The sequence below is a fragment of the Ciconia boyciana genome, chromosome 7, assembly GCF_034638445.1.
Source record: "Ciconia boyciana chromosome 7, ASM3463844v1, whole genome shotgun sequence".
Lineage (NCBI taxonomy): Eukaryota > Metazoa > Chordata > Aves > Ciconiiformes > Ciconiidae > Ciconia > Ciconia boyciana.
Window position 1 is genome coordinate 30,786,309 of NC_132940.1, and position 15,708 is coordinate 30,802,016.

Genomic DNA, 15,708 nt, shown 5'->3' on the forward strand with positions numbered 1-15,708 from the left:
ACTTGGCAGCACGTAGGAGAGAGAAGAGCACGGGCGCTTTCATCTCTTTCATGCAACCTGCCAGCGAGAGCAGGGTAACCCAGCGCTCCCCAAAACACCGGTGTAGAGGACACGCTGCGCCCAACACCACACTGGAGACCCCGCGACCCTCCTTCAGCTTTTGCTCCTCACGTCCCAACACCTGGTGTCCCACCAGCCTCCCAAAGGGACTGGGGAAAGGCAGGTATTTGCAGCCCCTGCACTGACTCCAGCTGGGGCTGAGCATTTCCAGGAGGCCAGGGACGCTCCTGGACTGGATGCGGGCTCCAGCCCTTCTCCCGAGGGCTCTCTGATGCAAACCCAGCGCTGAGAAAAGCCCGGCTAGAAGGCTCGTGGCAGCAGAGCAGGATCGACAGGTCTCTCCTACCACCACGGAGCAGCACGAGCCATGGTCCTACACAGCCAGGTGGAGTGATGGAGGTAGAGCCGTCACCGCTCCCAGCCCCGCGGCACATCTCCTCCCCAGGCAGGACGCTGGTCCAGCACAGCACAGGGGAGCAGAGCACCCTGGCTGCAAAGTCCTCTGCTAACCCAGATTTGTTTGAAGGGCTCAGGAGCTGTCGCACTGAGCCTTCAGGCAAGGTTCAGGCGATTTCAGGGCACTACTTCCCAGTGCTCTAAATTAGCTGCTAAGAATGGGACTCCTCTGTGGCAAGGTGACATGCTCCTTGTCCTTGCTGGGGGACAAGGGACATCACAAGCTCTTTTGGAAGGGGGTTTGGATAGATCACCAGAGTGAGGTGGTTGCACTGCAGACATCTCCCAACCAACGGCAGAAAGACGACCCACCGCCACGAAATAGGTGCCTGTGCATCCTTTTGCGGGCACAGCCACAGCTCCCAGCGAGGGCGGATGCACTGGGAGCATGCGCTGCTGGAGCTGCTTCTGGCAAACCCATCCATCCCAGAGCACCAAAGCACCCCAGAGCCTCTGAGCAGGGTCTAAGCAGCCCTGGGCCATTTTTAGTCCAACCAAGGTGGCTTGAAAAATCTAAGCAAGCTTCCAGACATGAAAGCCTGGCTTCTGTCTGTTTTTCCTAAGCCCTTCAGTGGCTCGAAGTAACCCCTCCTCTCCCCAACAGCCAGGCTTTGCTAGTATGCACGGACGACACCACCACATTACTGCTAATAATAAATACAATGCTGAAAACACACCTTCCTGCTTTGGACTTCAGCATCTCACCTGTTAATTGCTTATTAACCCTCTAAGCATACCTTTTTTTTTTTTTTCTTCCTCAGAGAGCCACCCGTATCACCCAGCATGACCCATTTCTGATTTATTTATTGACACATGTTAAGGTTTCTTGTAGCTCCTCAGGACACACGGTACAGAGATGGGACTCAGGCTGTGACAGACCTTTGTGCTGACACAGGGCGGCAGCTCCAGTAGCTGTAGAACAATTTAAACCCTTTTTGAACACTTACAATATCCACGTCTGATGTGCTAATAATTATTCTTTATTTTTAGGCAAGGACCCAAACTAAAATTACATCTCACCATCCAAGTTATTTGAAAAAGCTGCCAGATTGGGCTATAAAAATCCCAATGATCTCATGCTTTTCATCATATGTACTGGAGAAAAAAAGAAGAAAAAAAAAAGTGAAGGCGTTTTTATAGGTCACCCAGGCAAAGGGGTTAGTTTTACTTCTTCAGAGGAAAGGAGGAAGAGCCTTCAGGTGGAGAAAAGAGCAGAGAGGAGCTATTGGAAGAATGCAAATGATAGAGGAGGCAGGATGGGAAATATATGCTAATCCCCAAAGTATAATTGAATAGTGAGCAATCAGCGGCAGACAAAAACATGTTTTCAGGAGGGAAAAGAAAAAAAAAAATCCAATGCTTTGTGTTTGCAACCAGGATGATTATTTTATTTTATTTTATTTATTTACAGGCTGCAGAGCGAAGGGCAAGCCCATGCTGGGCCCGCCACACCTGCAGGCTTTGGGGCTGGCTGCCCGCGGAGCGATGCTCAGCCCTCGGGCACGGCTCCAGCTCGCAGCAGCTGAGCAAAGCGCACGCCCTCGCCTCCAGCTGAAGACCTGCACCTATGGATTTCTTTCCCCGGTGGCAGAGGGAGGGAATCACATTTAAAATGACTCTCTGCTCTTTGCGATTTAGCAGAATAAACCCTGAATAACGCTCGATGACCCTGCCCACAGAAAAGCTCTTTTACTAGCAGAGAGCCAGCATCAAATTTGGGCACTATCAGACCCTACAGCACCCTCCGTGCCTCCGCTGCCCGTGCCAGGGGCTGCACATCACACTCACTCCCGTCCCCATCATCCCATGGGGAGCGGCACCAGCAGTCCTGAAGCCTCAGCCTTTGGGGACAGCACACACAGCTCAGCACATGCTGCACAGGGCTTCGCACCAGGGACCCCAAGCAAAGGCTGAACCCCCAAATGATCAGACGGACCCTTGATTCACCCCCCTACCCCAAACTGAGCATCCCTTGACCATTTCCATCAGGGACCGCTGCAGAGGCACAGGCAGACAAGCCGTCACAGCAAAGGGCGGCTCTGGGGTGTGCTGGGTGGAGGGAGGGATCAGCTGAGACAGACTAATCTCAGCTCAAAATCTGGGGCAGGGAGGGTGCTGGCTGGCTGGCATGCAAATTAATATTTATAATTAAGTGGAAAGGCCCCTCAAGGCCTGCACTGCCACCTGACTCTATGAGGGAGACTACTTCATAATTAATACACTGGTCAAATGGCTCACGGAAAGTAAGTTACCTGATGAATTTACCCCATTCTTGCCCTTTTCTGCTGGTGAATCAATCCCTCCCCTCTCTGCAGACAGCATCACAAGTAGCAGGATGGACTCCAGGCTCTTGGGTCCAAACCCCGCTCGAGGAAGGGCCAGCGAGATCAGGTCACCCACCCTGAGGATGTCCCAGCAGAGCGCAGTGCTCCTGCTTTGGGGATGCCAGGAGACAGGAACACCAGGCCCAAGTCCTGCCCTCGGCACAGTCCAGAGCTACCTCAAAGCCTCCATCATCTTTGCTTGCTCTTTCTAGGTTTCGGGGCCATGACACAAGTGGATTGCCCTGCTGCAAAGCTGCTGATCCCATCTTTCCTGGCAGCTTTGAAAGCCCTGAACTGGTCACCAACAACTCCCTGCAAGGTGTGATGAGGGTGGACACTAAATCTGCCTTCACCAGCCTTCAATCTGGGGGACGAAACGATCCCCCAAGGCCACCTCTTCCTGGAGAAGCCCCCAGGATTTGGCACACAATGGAGCATCCCCTCTGCACGCCTGCCCCGCGCCTCCCTCCCGCCACCGGCCCTGCGACACCTCTCAGCAGATGCAGGATTTGGCAGGGGGAGGAGATGCTGGTGAAACTGTCTTTGCACGAACCAGACCTGGTGGAAACCTAAAGTCATTGCCAGGAGGCTGGAGAACTGGCCCCGCAAAGACAAATATAGCACATGCGACCGCGTAGCATGGCAGGATTTGGCTGAACTCATGGCAAAGGAGAGGTCCGAGACCCCAGCCTGGGTGATACCACCTCCCCGCATGAGAATGTGGTGGAAGATAGAAGAAGACGACCTTTCCTCTTCCCTCAAGCCAGGCTTTTACCCCACAACTCCTCTCCCGGAGTAAGGTCCATGGCAGCGCAAATAAATGGTGCACAGGGACTTTGCAGCTCGGCCCCAGGCTTTACCCCCCAGGAGGACGAGGGCTTCACCCCAGCCCGGGAGCTCTGCGATGTCGGGACTGCAGAAGAGGCGCTGGGGACCGCACGGGGCGGAGGGGTGCCTGGGAGGGGAGGCGATGCCCCTGGGGACCAGCAGCCGCGTGGGAGGGACTGACTCACCCCAGAGCACAGCGCCTGCGGGAAACCAGCTGCCGGGGAAGAGGAGCTGGGAAGGACAGGGTGAAGCGCCTGGGCAGCACATCCTGCGCTGGGGGAAGGCAGGGTGCCCGTCTCCCCCAAAGCCAGAGACGTGGGTGTGCCTGCCCAGGGATCACCCCACGTCCCCCCACCACCCGTCCCCAGCAGCGCAAAGCCTTTTCCCCTCATCACCGACAAAGCCTTTTGCCGGGATGGTGAAATGGTGCTGCCCTTTGTATCAGGTGCTGATCTCAGGCACGACCCCTCACCGTGGCATATGGCACATGAATCATTCACAAAGCTGGGGAATTAATTATTCATCCAAACGAAAGACCAAACACTTTAGTAATTGTCTGAAGGAAAGAGCTGGGAAGGGGGTAGGAGACGGGGCAGACTTCAGGTTGGAGACCGGCACCGTTCATGAAAGGAAAAGAAGGGAAGAGGAAAAAAAGTCTTGTCTGGTGTGATCAAAGCATTGCTCCACTTTTGGACTCAGGGTTGTCTCTTTACTGGTTTATCCTGTAGGACAACACTCCTTGCGGCAGTACAGGCTCCGGCAGAACAATCCTGTTGGGATGCTGCACTTGTGCTCCAGTTTACGCTGGTTCTCCAAGCCTCATATCCACTCCTCCAAACTTCCCCACCTGGAGGTGCGCTGTCCTCCCTCGGTTAGGAAAATGCAGGTGTCAGTGCTGGGGGAAAAGCCTGTTCCCAGGCCGGCTGTGCAGGTGCCCACGTGTGCTCTCGCACATGCATGGGGTGCCAGGCATGCCGCTGCGGGCCAGTACCCCAGGCCACAAGGGGATGCAGCATATGAATATCCCTGCACAGAGCTTCTGACAGCACCCGTTCAAGGACCCCCCCCTCCATCTCTGGACCTCTGAGACCAAAAAGACCACCTAAGACATGCAGAATTTGGGTTGTGCAGGGTGCACTAAATACCAGAGGGCAAAGCATCCTTGCATCTGCCACAGGGGAGCTCAGGAGAATTGCAAAAAGGGCACTGGGTACTTTCCAGGACGGTCATTCCAAAATCCAGGCAGCACCACAATAAGCAACAACATGCCTGCCTCGTACCCGTGCTCACATTGCAACCCCGCAGCAAAGAGGAAAGCAGCCTCCTAGGAACCGCTCTCTCCTGCTTCACTCGAGCCATGGCTGAAAATCAGGGCACGTGTGTGCGCAGGATTTCACCGGGAGGTCAGAGGGACAGACCGAGCTCACAACTGCTGCTTGCCTTTGCAGGGGGAGGACTTTGGTTTTCTGGCCAGCCGCCCAGGCTTGGAGAGCCGGGCTTTCCTCTGCCATCACGGGCTGGTACCCGTCCGGTCAGCTCCAGGTTTGCTAAAGGCACGGCAGGCACCACTGGCCATCATTCATTCCTGCCTTCCCTTGGCCACGCTCCACCCCACAAAATCCCTTAATGAAAACCACAGTGCCCAAGGGCTTCACAAAAGGGATCCAGGTGTAGCAGCTGTTATTAAACCCTCTGAAAAACCCAGAAGCCAGCTCTTCCTTTTAGTGACCCCAGTGTATTTATCCTGGTTTTACAGTGCCTGTTTCCCCGGCTCCTGAGCAGCACAACTTCACAAGGGCCTTTTGATTTTCATTTTGATTTTTTCACGTTGTTAGAAGTGTTCCCCCACCCCTTCACCTCTCACATAACGTGTTATTGTATTACAGCTGCAACTGCTATAAAAAAAGCCAGCACAGTGCTATGATGCTCAGGCATTGGAGTGTGTGAAGCACACACCCACCTGGATATTTTCAGAGTGAGTTTAACCCTTCTTTTTCCATGAGCTTCTGCAAATACGGTGTAGGACAAGGCAGGTTGGCGTAGGGTCCTCGTTCTCTATTTGTTATGCTAGCAGCACCTGGGGAGCATGGAGCTGATGCTCCAGTTGCAGATGGCTGAAGGTCCTTCAACCTCTCTCCCTCTTGGGACTACCGGTTAAGAGGTCGCCAAGGTCCCACTGCCCCTTCTGACCATTTTTGAGCAGTTTTCCCCTTTTTGGTCCGGGACACACTGCATCGAGCAGGTCACAAGTCCAGCGTCAGTGCTCGGCCAGATCTGGTTCATGCACAGGGCAAGGCAAGCATCCCCAGGCCCCAGGGGAAACAGAGACGTTCCCCTTCCCAGCTCTGCTTCAGAACAAGTGAAGGTATTTTATGCACGTTTTTGGAGAAAAATATTTTTAGCTGGGGGAGAACAGGCTGTTTTTTTCAGGCAGCGATGATGATTTGGAAACCACAGGTTATAAAGAGAGCGGGTTTACAAATGTGACTATTAGTTCCCCAGTGGAAGCTTTAGCATCAGGGAGTTTTGGGTGGGCGTTGATTTCCACCGAGATGAAAAAATCTGGATTTATTGACACAAGAAGCAAATAACAGTTGAACCCAAGTCAGTGCCATCCATTCCTGCACAGGGTCCCAGGAGGCCACTCATGGCAGTAGCCCCTCATTAGGCTCATTTACATCATGGAGAGCATGTCCAGGATATCCCACTGCTCATGGAAACTCCAACACGGTGTCTGGGGCCTTGATGCCACCTGCATTAAGCGCCTCTCCTATCAGATACGTGGCAAAAAAAAAAGTCCAGAAAGGAGGAGTAATACCCTGTGTCACCCTTGGAAGGGACAAGGGCCAGCAAGCATGATGCTGGGTCCCTCTGGGTCCATCAGGGATGGATCCTGGGGTGGGTCCTGCTCACATGGATATCCCCTCTGGTCCATCATCATGGGATGCATCAGCATCCCAAACTGGTCAGCGCATCCTGAGGTGAGCACTACCCTACACCTCTGATGCTCACAACATCCCCTCCACCACAGCCACTGCCTCTTGCTAAGTCACAACAAGATCCCAATGACCATTAATTCTCCCAAGCTCAATAGTCTCTGTCCAGACACTCACATATTAATCAAGCATAAAGTTTTAGTCCGCAAAGACAATCCTGAACCCACTGGTCGCCCGCACACGTCCCCCGTGCAGACTTCACCACCCTCCTTACGCAACCGACACAGCGTGAACCGCCAAGTGCAAACCCTCTCCACAAGCTGTTTGCAAGTCATTTGCCAGCCAAGGATTATTTGCTGAAGAAATTTGCCAATAATTCAGCAGATCAAACAGGGAAGAGTTCTTGCAAGGGACGCACGACCATGGCGCTGAAGAACAGCAGCTTTGCCAGCACCACACAGAAAAAGCAAGAGCTGAACAGCACAGAGGAGCCCCTGATCTGGTCCAGCCGATCCCCCAGTGACCCGATCCTCCCCAAAACTAGTCCAGGATGAAAATCTGCGGGTTGGCTCCTCCACCTATCATACAACAGAATTCACCCCGAAAGCCCCGTGAGCCCATGCCAGTGGGCACCAGCACTGCTGGAGTAAAGGCAGCGGGTAATGGGGCATTTCTTGGAGAGGCTTTCATCCTGCTGGAGCAAACAGCAGGATGCAAGGAGGATAATGGCGGTGAAGCAGATCCCAGAGGGCTGCGCCCCATAACCAGCAGTGTCAGAGGGACCTGGCCACCTCCCGGCAGGGCGGCCAGCATGGTGCTAACAGCCCTTCATGGACAATTGATTCCCTGGCACGGGGCCCGGCGCGGCACCGAAAGGAGCTGGCGAGGCTTTCGCGAGTGAGTAATTGACAAGTGCTGACTCAGCACTGGCTCGGTTATGGTCAGCTCGCCCGGAGCCGCGGGGAGGGCAGGGAGAGGTCCGCAGTGAGCCCCCCTCCCAGCCCAGTGTTGCCCCTTGTCCCGGGCCCCAAAGGATGCCCGGTCTGGGAGACAGCCGATGGGCACTTCCCAGCCACCCGGCGCTTTCTGCGTGCTCAACCCAGCACTGCAGCTGCACAGTGAGGCTGAGGCATTCCCTCCTGTTGCTACCAGGGGTGACACGTGTCCCATGCTGTCCCCAGAGATGGCACCAGGGATGTGACCACCTTTGCCCAGCCCAGGAGCTGTGCCCAGTCTCTCTCCCCGCAGTAGCGAGCCTGCCTGGCCACAGAGCCCTCCCCTGAGAGTCACTTTGCAGATGCAGAAGAGCCAGCAGCATCCTGTGCGATGGCTGCACCACCCGCAGGCAGCCTGCTTGCTGCCCACCACCAGCACACCGAGACATCCTGCCTTCACAGGCAGAGATGGTCCCACTCCCCAGCGAGGCCGTCCAGGCCTGCGTTGGACCAAGGGAGTCAAAACATTCCCGGTCACGTTCTCTTCAGCCCTTCTCCTGACCACAGTCCCAACCTGCACCTCTCCACCATAGACAAGCACTGCCCATTGCCACGTCCCTGGCAGCACCAGGCTCAGCATCCACCTTCCTCCTCCAAACACCCAAACAGGTGTCATGTCCCACGTGGTCCCACCACCCAGGAGAAGGCTGCAAGCCAAGAGACAGGACTGTACAGCAAGCAGCTCAGGAGAGACCCCAGGCATCTCGCCTGGCTCCCGTGCCTCAGTTTCCCAGCTAGCCCTGCAGCTGCTCTGCACCCAGCAGAGCTTGTGAAGTGCTCGGAGATCCACAGACACCATCTGTTTGTACGCATCAAACCAGCTCCTCTGAACATGGCGTTTCCATCGGCACGCAAAAAGCAACGGCCACAATCCAGGCACCCCTTCCCTGGGACCCCTTGATGGCTGCAGGCACGCACCTGCCCTCCACGCAGCAAGGGGCCGGGGGGTCACCCCAGGGGGCTTCTGCTCAAGTCTATTGCCAGTGTTGGCTAACAGAAGCCCAAATGCTCCCACTCATTTCTATGTCACCAGCACAGCCCATCACACCACAAGCAGGACTCAAATCTGGGCCACGTCCCCAGCAGGTGACACCACCAGTGACACAACCAGCACCCATGAAGCTCTGTACACTACCACCCCCAGCATCACTGCTGCACGCTGGGATGCTGAGCGAGCATCACCTGGGAATGCAGCCCCAGCCAGACCTTGTTCCAAACCCCTGACACTGGGCCAAGGCTGGAAAGCGCTTGGGAAGGCAAGAAGAGAAGACATTTTCTCCCTCCCCTTGGGGACTTTGACCAAGACCTCTCCCAAACCGTGTCCAGTTGCTCATCAGACTGTACTCCCACCCCATCCCCACCTCACCCCATGCCCAGATGGGTGACAGACACCAGGCCACCAGCTGAGGAAAGCTTGACACGATACCCTCAGAGCCAGCCCTCCTCACCCAAAGGGGAACCTTGTCCCTCCATCAGCTGCCCACAGCAAAGCCAATGCAGGAGCCTCCAGTGCAGGGGAACCACCCTCCCCTCCCTCATTGCAGTGAAGAGCCACCGCCAACAACAGCAAACCAGGGCCTTGCCCCATGTCCTGGAGCTTGTGTCCCCACCGGGACAAGTCCCCGTGACCAACTGCCCAACCCCACCAACAGCGCTGCACCACCCAACTCACCCGCTGAGGACCACGATGAAGTCCATGACGTTCCAGCCATTGCGCAGATACGAGCCCTTGTGGAAAACAAACCCCAGAGCCACGATCTTAATCCCAGCCTCGAAGCAGAAAATCCCAATGAAGTAGGGCTCTGTCTTCTCCTGCCGGAGGGGAACCAGTGACACAGTCAGAAGGGGAGAAGGAGCAAACACAGCGCCAGCCATTTCACATTGACCCAACTCACATCCCATCCCACCTTTCCCAGCCCTATCCTCCCCTTTGGGAGCTTTCCCAGCCCTTCCTCAGCCAGCATCAATGTCAGAAACAAAATGTGAGGGCTACGACCCACTCAAGTTGCTCAGTCCCCCTTCCCTACCACACTTTTTAAGGAGCTTAAACCTTCCTGAACCCTTTCCGTGGAAGAAGAGTATGCGACAGCAGTCCCAGGAAGGCTGGAGGGGCTGGTCCTGGAGGAAACCTCCTGCCCCTACTACCCTGAAACCAGCAGAAATTGGCCGGTAGGATGGGGTGGCTCCCCTCAGCTGGGACCCCTGCTCACCCACGGGGTGGAGAGGGATGGACGCAGGGTACTTACTAATCTCCGTGACATAGGCGTCTTGTCATCCTCGGGGAGGTGCTGCTCGAGGGCCAACACGATGCAGTTGGCAATGATGGTTGCCAGGATCATGTACTCGAAGGGAGTGGAGGGGAGTTAAGGAGCAGAGAAGAGGTGGGATGACGTCCCCGACCTGCCAGCCCACCCCTCATTTCACCTGCTCGTTAGCTGCCACCACCACTTTCCCTGCAGGAACATGCACACACGCAGCCCAGCTTTCACCTCCCGCTGCTCCCGGGGAGGAGGGTGAAGCCCACCTTGGTGCTGTTTGGAAACAAGAGGGGTGACAAGAACTGAAAGCCCCCAGGACCTTCCTCACTGGAGACCTGCTGAGCATTGTCACCTCCTTCCCAAGGAGGGACATTTAAGAGATGGACAATGAGGGATGGACAAGGAGGGACAATGGGACATTTAAGCAATGGCTGTGAACTCTCTCGGGAGAGAGATGCTGCTTGTGGTGGGAGCTCAGAAGACAGACACAAGTATGAAGATGGGCAACGAGGCTCTCAGCAGATTGAGCTTCATCTGGAAAAGGGCTTGGCATTGTCCCTGGCAGTGTCAGGGAGGGTTTCTCTGGCATGGCATGCTGGTGGCTGGGGCTGACATGTCCCTGCACACCATGGCCCTGCTGCTTGCCTTCTCTCTTCCATCATAAAAGCAGCAGGAGATGAGGCTTGGAGGGCGGGTGTTGCAAACTATCAGTAGCCTAAAGCATCCCTGCGGGAGGGACTATCTGCACGGCCCAAGGAGGACAGGGCATCCCTGGCACGTCCTGGGGACCCGACCCAGACCAGCCCACCCCACACACCACGTTGGTAAGGTGGACGTGCCCTGAGAACTGAGGGTCCCTTGCCAAGCACCCTGAGGGTGGCAGGGTGAGCCCAGGCAGCCTTGGGAGCTGCAGAGCACCAGGCTGAGCATTTGCAACTCAAGATACTGATGACACCTAGGTCCGAGCTCCAGTTCAGGCAGGGTTGAAACACCCTATGGAGACATCCCAGTTCGGCCACGCTGCAGCAAGACCTCAAGGGGTAGTGGCACCTTATCAACAGGATCTGGTTGGACCCTTACGAGCTTCCTAAATCCTACAGCCGTGTCTATGGCTTAGGCACCCTTGTCCGGGAGCAATCCCGTACCAGGACAAGTGGCAGCAGATGCTGGCATCTGAGGACCTGAGTGAGTTGGAGGGGAGGTGGAGGAAAGGGCAAGCTGATGCCCAGGAAAGCACCCCAAACTCAGATCCCTCCTGCCTTTTGATTCACCGGGGCCACCAGGAGCGAGGCAGGGGTGCAGAGCTCCCTCTTCCTGCCTGGCCCACCACCAAGCCCCGAAAACAAAGCACTTCCAAGCAACAGGACAGCCACATCTTTCCGACTTCCCATCCATCTTTACCACATCTTTGCAATAAAAGCCCTGTTGTCCTCAATAACAAAATGAGGTGAGATTCATCAGCAGGCAGCACACCCCTTCTCCACTCCCTCTGTGCCACAAACCCACAGCTGTATTACTGTCACCACTGGCGTCAGCAGCCACGCCGGGAGGGGACTGCCACCTTCCCAAGGCTCATGTCTGTGGAAAGGGGATGTGATCCCACCTGGGATGGATTTGCCCATAAAGAAATCATCCACGCTCCCGCCATACCAAGCCGGCACAGGGAGCAGCGCCCCAGCTGAGCCCTTTGCCACCGCACTGGCTTTCTCCAGACCGCTTCAGGTTTGCACCGCTCAGGCCAGGAGGTGCCAAACACCCGTGCCATCACCCCCGGGAAAAGGGATTATTTTCTCTTTTGCAACTTTGCCTTTTGGCCTCCGAAATCACCAACTACAGCAAGATGCTTTAAACCAATGGCCCTGAGCCCATGGGCAAGAGAAGACATCCTAGTACTGGCCACAAGCATGGGAAACTGGAAACCATGAAGTGGCCCCAGCGGCAGCAACCCCAGCAGCAGCGACCCCGTGCATGCTGCGGCTCGTGGGCAAGGTGGGAGCAGGGCCGGGCATTGGAGCAGGAGCCCGGAGAGCTGGCCAAGAGGGGCAGCCAAGGAGAGCCTGCAGGAGCTGTGATGTATTTAGCCCGGAAGGGAGAAGAGCCAGGAAAGATTCAGCTAAGGCATTTAAAAGGCCACTCAGTGAAATTAATGGTTGCTAAGTTAAAGGCAAACCAAAAGAGAGACCGCTGCAGAGCTCACTGCTGCGGGCTCGGACCTTGGTGCCAGCTGGGCACAAATCACGAGCAGCTCCCTGTGCTCGGGGGGAGGCCAGACCCCAAAAGTTTTCTCCGAGGCTTAATACAAGTGAGGATTTAATTGCACGGCTCCTGCGAAAGCCACGTATTTTCCCTGCTTCCCACCTCTGGTTGCACACTTCAGCTGATACGCAGACCGTGACGCTTGGCCCCGAGCCACCAGCCTATTTGGGGTCTTTTTGTTTCATTTTCCTGAAAGTCTGCAAGCAATTAGCACAGGCTTAAAAGAAAACAGCGTGTTAGTGGGCCAGTGCAGCCAGCTCCCCAGGCGCTAGGCACATTTGCCTAGATGAGAAGTGTGGGAACGGCACAGCAAGTCCGTCTGTCTGCCCCAGTGCGGCTAACCCTGCCGAGCATCCCGCACTCCTCCCCACTGTGCTGGGCATCTACCACCACCTCCTCCCTCCTGCAGCTGCTAGTCCCACGGGGGAAACACCCAGGTGGGAAAAACCCAACTTCTCCAAAGCCAGCAGCATGGGAGCCCTGCCTGGCAGTGGCTGGGGGGCTCAGGACCACCTCTAATGGCTCAGTTCACCCCTATATTTCCTTGCTGGCTCCGATGTCTGGCTCGACAGTGCAAGGCCAGTGCACATCTGTCACAGCCCCAGCACAGGACTGCATCCCCGCCTCACCTCCGGTGAGCATGTAGCACGTGGGTCAGCAGATACCAAGTCTAAGGGCAGACAGAGCAATTGCTGCCCTAAACAGTGACCTAAGCATGAGGTTGCTGCCAAAAATGACTCTCCAAACCCCGCTGGTCCAGTTTTCCAAGGACCCGAGCCTGGGTTATCACATCTGCAGCTGGGTGAGAGCTGAAAGGCATCAACCCCGCAGAAACAAGCCCCCGTAGCTCCAGCTGTGCCAGGTTTTGAGAGGCCAAGGGCAAGAAAGCCCTCCCCAAGGGACAGCAGGAACATCTGGCTGAACCGGGGAAAATTTTATCCACACACTTCACTTCTACCAAGCAAGCATCCTCCCAGCTCAGGGCTGGAGCCCACCGGACAATGCTCTATCACTCCTTTGTTTCCTCTCTCATTAGATGTCTAGTTACACAACCTTCCAGCCACGCAAAATGCAGAGTAGCACTTGCCTCCCTCCAAGCCCGGTAATGAAAGCCCGTCTCCCTCCAGCCTTCTCCTCCTCCTTCGTCTGGCTTCTCCTGGAGGATCATTAGGGAGCCGATAAAAATAGGTTTTCTTATTGATTTATCTCCTTTACCCAACACTCTCTCCCCTGCACCGTTGACTTGTTTCCTTAGCAACTTGGCCAATCCCAGTGCATGCCACACCTGTAGCTCCATGCTTCCCTGCCGGTGTGTTTGAGGTGGGGAAGGTGCCCCCAGGCCATGTGGACCACACCCAGACCCATGCCCCAGCCTACCCGGAGCAGGCGCTGTGAGCTAACCCCATGCCTGGAGCTGGACCTCCTTGGTGGGTCTGGCAGAAGCTGGCAGGGAGCACCAGGGAGATGTCCAGCCACTGGTGGACCCTTGCTTCCAGCTGTGACCCTCCTCTTCACCTCCCTCCCCAGCTGGGAGCCAAAACGAGCCCACCTGGAACATGTATATTGCTAGTGCAGGGAGCGTGCCCAGCTCCAAGCCCTGAAGATGGATTTATGGTGCTGGTGGCACATTGATGCAACCTCCCCAAGAGGCAGGGTGCAAGATAAATCCCTCCCCGGATGCAGGCAACGGCCGGGAGCTGCGGAGAGCCCCCCTCCATCTCTCCGCTTCAGTGACCATGCCTTCTCCCCTCTCCTGGGCAGGCAGGTGGGGAAGGAGCAGAAGAGCCAGAGGAGTGATGCCACGTGGGCATCTCCAAAAGGGCTCTCGGGGAAGCCTACCTCAGAGGGCCAGCAAGAAGTACAGGGACGATTTAACCCCTCGCCCTGCCTGCATCACCCAGCCCAGCTCCAATGTCTCCTAGAAACTTAAGTCTCCATTTCCCACCACTCCCCAGGCTTTCCCCAGGACCTGCAGCACTGAGGGGCTTTCCCTGCTCCCCAGCTGTCAATAAGAGGGAGCTTCAGTTCCTACATCTGTGGACTTCATCTTGCTGGTCCCAACCCCACCACTGCTGCCTGCCCCACACAGACATGGCATGACAGGAGAAAGACCCACCTTTTCAACATCCCCATCCCTAGGACGCCCCGACCCCCCTCCTCTCAGCTTCATACCCCAGCAAAAAAGCGAGCACCTCCTCTCCAAGGCTGTTTTCCAAGAGAAACCCAAAATGCCAAATAGAGCAAAGACCATGAGTGATCCTAATTCAACTCTGGGGTTCCCCAGCCCTACAGCACCTCCCTGGCTTGTCCCCGAGGACACAGGGGATCTTCCCCCAGCAGAGGAGGCTATCCAGTGTCCTCAAGCAGCCGTAGAGCCGTGGCCCCTCGTGGCTGTCCCCATCCCTGCCACCGAGCACTCCCGGCCCATCCGTGCTTTGCTGGGGTTGACAAAGCGATATCCAGAGGGACAAGGTGCCAACAAACCCCAAATCCTCCGGCCACGCTTTGGATGCGAGCCAGCTCCTGCGTGCTTCTCTGTGCAGCTCACAGGGAGCACCCAGGCAAGGTGCTCAGCCTGCCTAAATCTCACTGCACGGACATGCCTCAACTGGGGAGACTCCACTTGGTATCTTGTAGCCATAGATGTTGCTGCTTATGACTCCAAAATGTGGCGGTCTCCATCAGGGGCTAAACCGAAGGCAGTGCCAGCGGCGCCTGCCTGCCACGTGCAAACAGCTCCGTGGAGAAGCGTCTCCTTCTCCACCACCTCACCCTGCGCTTAAAAACTGGAAATCAAATCTCTCTCCTCCTTTTTTTTTTTTTTTTAAACAAAAAAGAACCACATCATGTGATTTTCCTGCCTTAACATCAGTTTTTTAACTTTGGTTGCCACAGCAACAGGATGCAACTTGGCGTCACCATGACAACAGCTGCCTCTGTTTAAATTCACCATCTGACAGGCAGCCTCGCTCTCTCCGGCTGTCAAAAAGATGGACCTGCCATTACACCTACTCGCCCCTCCCCCCAAAAAAATTTAAAAATCTGATGAATGAAGGGCACAGAAAACAGCCTTGGGGGCGGGGGGGAAGAGATGTTCTTGGGTACCGCAAGGAGGGAGCTGCCCGAGGATGGCACAACATGGCGCAGCTCTTCCCACGGGGAGGCGAGACCTGCCGAAATCTTGGCTGGGTAAAAGCAAAGGTGCAGGAGACCCTTGCCCAGGTGTGGCATAACACTACCAGGGTCCCCACGGGACAGTGCCCACGCAGCCTCAGAGAAGCCCGGGTCAAAGCGGGCGTCATCATGAGCAAACTGGTTCAGGCACACATGGGTGTGCGTCCCATGGAGCAAAATCCCCATGCATGTTGGACCGGGGATCTGCACTGGGGTTTTGCAGACACCCCAGCTCTTCTTGGCCAGCGCAACACCAGGTATGGTCCTCAAAGGGGCTGAGATAGGAGAAAGCCCTTGCTGCAGGTCCCCAGAAGACTGAGGGACATCCCTCTCCCCTGCCAAACCAGGTGACAGGTACAGTGGGTGGTGTGCGCCTGCAGCCAGAGGCTGTCCTTGGGGACAGAACCAGAGCCACACAATG

The 15,708-nt window shown here is 55.9% G+C and overlaps 1 protein-coding gene across 5 annotated transcripts in view; it reads right to left on the minus strand.

Moving 5' to 3' along the window:
• Window positions 1-15,708, minus strand: part of CACNA1E (calcium voltage-gated channel subunit alpha1 E) — a 139,520-nt gene that overhangs the window by 77,555 nt on the left and 46,257 nt on the right. For all 5 annotated transcript variants that reach the window (XR_012043291.1, XM_072866749.1, XM_072866748.1 and 2 more), the window contains exons 4-5: window positions 9,846-9,951; window positions 9,272-9,411 (exon numbers count right to left, since the gene is read on the minus strand). Coding sequence is in view for 4 of the 5 variants with exons in the window: in XM_072866749.1 (XP_072722850.1) it covers window positions 9,272-9,411; window positions 9,846-9,951 (246 nt within the window). In the remaining variant the exon portion in view is untranslated. The remainder of the gene's footprint in view (window positions 1-9,271; window positions 9,412-9,845; window positions 9,952-15,708) is intronic.